A 4,323-nucleotide genomic window follows, 5' to 3' on the forward strand; every position below is an offset into this window, starting at 1 on the left:
TAGTAGAGGTGTGAAAATCGATCGGACACCAATCTTAATCGGCCGATTTCCATGAAAAAGTGTATGATCAGTGATCGCCGATCATGGTCTCTTGTTGCCAATCACATGTATCTCATTCACAGCCTGCGTGTGCAGCTGTCTCCTCTTTCTTTCACACTGCGCAAGCGCGCAGCAGTAAATCCTAAGCAATGTGGTGTGGAACTATAACACTCAGAGTGAACAGGGAAGTTTGCGTGTTGCAGTGGAAATTTACCTCGAGGGTGAAGCACGTCAAAATGCGTCAACACAACGAATCTAATGTGACATTTAAAAAACAAGCACTTGACAGAGTTTGTCTACATCGAGGCTCAATGCAGGAAAAAAGGACATCTGGCCAGTGAAGCTGCACACAACTACCAACACTCACCCAGATTAGCATCATGGTCAGACAGCTAAACAAATAACCTGAAAAATAATTTAAGTCTTCGAGCTAACGGTGTAAGATGCTGGTTCTATTCTCGTTAAGCCGCCGCTACGCGCTACTGGTCGTAATATTTTACAGATGGAGCTTCGCTTCTGCTCCACCCACAGTGAACTCTAACACCGAATGTCTGCTTAAAGCTGCAATATGTAACTTAAAAAAAAGAAAGAAAAGTTTTTAGATATGTAGTAAAACTTTTGCTGTTCTAACACAAGACAGGTAATCCCTGAAAAAAATAATTGATCTCCTCTGCTTCCTCATGTGTTCTGCAGAATTACTCCGCTCAGTCAGAAACAACTCATCAGAACCAGCATTAATCAGTTAGCCATGCTATCAGGAAGGATTGTTTATTTTGATGCAGCCTTTCTCTCTGTGAGCTACGTCACCACACTTTCTGATTAGCTACCTGTCGCATTCAACAGGCTGCATTCTCGCTCCCAGTCAGGGAAACCCCTACATGCTGCGAGAATATGCCCGATTTTAGATTGGAGCGGTCCCAATGTTCTACTGACTGGACGCGATCAGTCTTAGCATACCACACACGGCAGGTTGACCGGTTACGATTATCGTGAGCGACGTTCTAAGATTGTCGCAAGAGGAAATTCGGGGGGGGAATAAAAACAAACAAAAAAAAAGAACCCAGTCTTGCCAAGTCCGCGGTGATTAAAAGGTTGGGGACCACTGAGTTAAAGAATAACTGAAAGAGTATAAGCTGGATTTTCTCCCTTTTTATCTTGGACATTACTCTGCTCCTCTTAACAAGGTTGTCGAGACCATTAGCATTCCATGAAGCTGCTCTAATATCACCATTAGTCATACCAGTTTGTCTATGCTGATAGTTCAAACACAGAAACAACAAAAACTTAGAGAACATGACACAAACAGGATGACGTCCATCCTAAGGGCTCTCCTCTGCCCCATTGTCCAATTTTCTCTCATTGTAGAGGAACAGCCCCAATAGGGGCTCCTTCTGCTACAGGTTACAAAATAAATTTATAATTCAGTATGTTTATGTCTCTGCTTAAAAAAAAGAAAGGTTTTATGTCAATTCAGCCCTGATATTCTGAATTGGATTGGTATCGGCCAATACTAAATCTCATATCTGTATCGGTACCGGAAATGAAAAAACTGGATCGGCGCATCCTTAGTTAAAACCTTCAACTAGCAACATCCCCCCTAATACATACCAGCCATTTGTCTCTGGCATAAATGACTGTATTGAGCATGGACTCGTAAAAGAGGCAGTATCCCATCCACTCCGAAATGATGATATCAACTCCTTCCACAGGCAGCTCCACTTCCTCCACCTTCCCCTTAATGATGGTCACAACTGCAGGGAAAAGAGCACAGATTTAACCCCTGACTCCTCCTGACTCAGAGTCCAGCTGGTTTCCATGGACTCACCATCATCCAGATTGTTGGCCTTCACAATTTTCACAGCATAGTCTGAAATGCTACTGCACTCTATCTGGAAAAACAAATTCCAAGCACACAGTTAACCTGGAGAGCCAGACAAGTGGAGCAGCTGAAGGGGAACTGAATACATACCCCTATAACTTTCTTGGCTCCAGCTTTGGCTGCAAACATGCAGAGGATGCCTGTTCCACTGCCGACATCCAGAACCACCTTGTCTTTGAACAAGTGCTTGTTGTGGAACATGGAGTTGCGGTAAGTCAAAGTGCGAACCTCGTCTTTCAGCATCTCCTGCAGAGACGGGAGCAGTTACAGCTTGGAAGGCGAAAACCATAAATCAATGGAGATTGTTGTTGTTGGGTAAATAAAAACTGAAAAATTACCTCATGAATTCCAAAGTGGGCATAAGAGTCAAAGTAGTAGTCCTTTGACGTCATGTCCTCTGCTGCAGGTTTGACAGAACTCTCCCCCTGAGAAACCTCAACAAAGGGAAACACAGTTACTGGCTGAAGATGGTAGAATGGATCAAACCAAGGTCTGTCACAATAAGCAATTAATCAAAGAAACCCATAATAAATTAAAATGAGCTCATTCTACATTCTGATGATTAATATTTTTGAAAGCTTAATTTGTTTACAGAGGCTTCATAATCAGTTTCACTTATGGTTTTGGTTGTGGGTGGTTTCTATTTCTTTTGTGTAAAAATCAATTTCTTACTGGAACATAAATTACATTAATTGCTGATCATTTAATTTTTAAGAAGAGCCTTAAAGAATCTAGAATAGATAACAAAAGAACATTGAATTAATGGAATGGATGAATTTATCAAAGTAAAAACTGTTAATTTGTTTTTAATTTATCTTTGAAATTGTAAAAATGTTGGTAAGGTCTGTAAAATGCAAAATTATTGAGGATGATCTGAATTGAAAAGGTCTGGCTTTACAAAAGCAACCTACTCATATAATAATGACAGTTTTTGTTTTCTTAAGATTCATTCTGAGATTATTAAACCCACACATTCAGAAAAGCAACATCATAGAAAAAGATGTAGGACATTCAGGGTGGCATCTCATCGTGGTGGAGGGGTTTGAGTATCCCAGTGATCCCAGGAGCTATGCTGCCTAGGGTCTTTATGCCTCTCGTAGGGTCACCCACTTATCAGGGTTTCCCCCAGTGTATTATAGGCCTGGTGGCCCGCCATCCTTTACTAGCGCCACTGACAGGCTAAGCCTCTCTTGTTTGTTTTTAGGAAAATAATAATAAAAAAATAAAAAATAAAAACTTTTTTCTTTTTTAAGCCGGACTGCAAGCGTCTCTGTTGCTCCGAGAGCTTCACTGGCAGAGCAGATTTATTCCTAAAAGATATGTTTATGTATAAATCATTCTCGCCACTCGCTCAGCACATCTCTGAAAGCGCGACTACAAGTTATTCCTGCAGTTCACGTAGAGCTGCGCAACCAGAGCCAACCAGAGTGGTGTTTAAAGTCCTACTTTGATCAAGAACTCTGGAACAAAGAATTCTGTGCGGCTTTTCCATCTCAACACGCTGCACAGCGCCCGGCTTTGCCTGCGCTGATAAAGTTCATCTATGTGTTCCCGGTTGGCCGGTGTATTAGTTAACGAACTAGTGCTAACTTGATCATGCAGGTTCAGCCTGGTGAGGAGCTTTCGCGCTCTGCTGTCTGTAACGCATCACGCTGATTTTATATTATTATAGTATTATTTTTAGTATTATTGTTTTGGTTAGACAATGCATCAAACCATATCAAATGCTTTGTCCACTTAGTCAGACAGAGTTAATCTGCACGGCCGCACGGAGATCTGAGAAACTTGTCCCATAAACTCGACCAACCAGAATAGTTTCTGTGACGCTTATTAAAAACTCAACAGACACGAAATGGAAGAGCTACTGAAGCAGCATTGAATTAAATCTCCCGTTTGTTGCGCATCTCTGCGTAGTGCAGCAGATTTAACTCATCATGCAGGGCCGGTCCAAGGCTGTATGAGGCCTTGAGCAGAATTTGATTTAGGGGCCCGTTTTGTTGCTAAAAAAATCAGCACCTCTAACAGATGTGTTGGATTTAGTCTGAGAGGGGGAGTAGTTTAATTGGCCAACCTAAAAAGCAATCAGTTATAATTGCAGTTTACTAAATTGTATTTGTGAACAAACAGAGCTCAAACTTAAAGATCAAACTCACAGACTGTAGCTAGGGTAACAAAATGTAACTATGAATATTGTTTCTTGAACTCATACAAAGTAAACTTGCCAGCTCCTTAAAATCTTACATTTAAATGTTAAACAATTTGATGGAGCTGCTGACTTAATTTAGATTAAACAAAAGTGCAAATAATTGATATTCATTTTATCAATTATTTGATAATTAGAAGGACAGAGTGATTTTAGTGACATTTTGTGCTCCATAGACTTGAATTTAGTTAACTGAAAACTG

At 40.7% G+C, this 4,323-nt stretch overlaps 1 protein-coding gene across 2 annotated transcripts in view; it reads right to left on the bottom strand.

Annotated features, from left to right (window-relative positions):
* Positions 1 to 4,323, bottom strand: part of prmt1 (protein arginine methyltransferase 1) — a 38,264-nt gene that overhangs the window by 25,180 nt on the left and 8,761 nt on the right. Inside the window, exons 2-5 of one of the 2 annotated variants that reach the window (XM_015023056.1) lie at positions 2,257 to 2,352; positions 2,009 to 2,164; positions 1,865 to 1,928; positions 1,648 to 1,790 (exon numbers count right to left, since the gene is read on the bottom strand). In XM_015023056.1, coding sequence (XP_014878542.1) covers positions 1,648 to 1,790; positions 1,865 to 1,928; positions 2,009 to 2,164; positions 2,257 to 2,352 — 459 coding nt within the window. The remainder of the gene's footprint in view (positions 1 to 1,647; positions 1,791 to 1,864; positions 1,929 to 2,008; positions 2,165 to 2,256; positions 2,353 to 4,323) is intronic. The other variant, XM_015023057.1, reaches the window with a different exon arrangement.

The sequence above is a fragment of the Poecilia latipinna genome, unplaced genomic scaffold (assembly GCF_001443285.1).
Source record: "Poecilia latipinna isolate Pla-1442-1.1 unplaced genomic scaffold, P_latipinna-1.0 Scaffold3185, whole genome shotgun sequence".
NCBI lineage: Eukaryota > Metazoa > Chordata > Actinopteri > Cyprinodontiformes > Poeciliidae > Poecilia > Poecilia latipinna.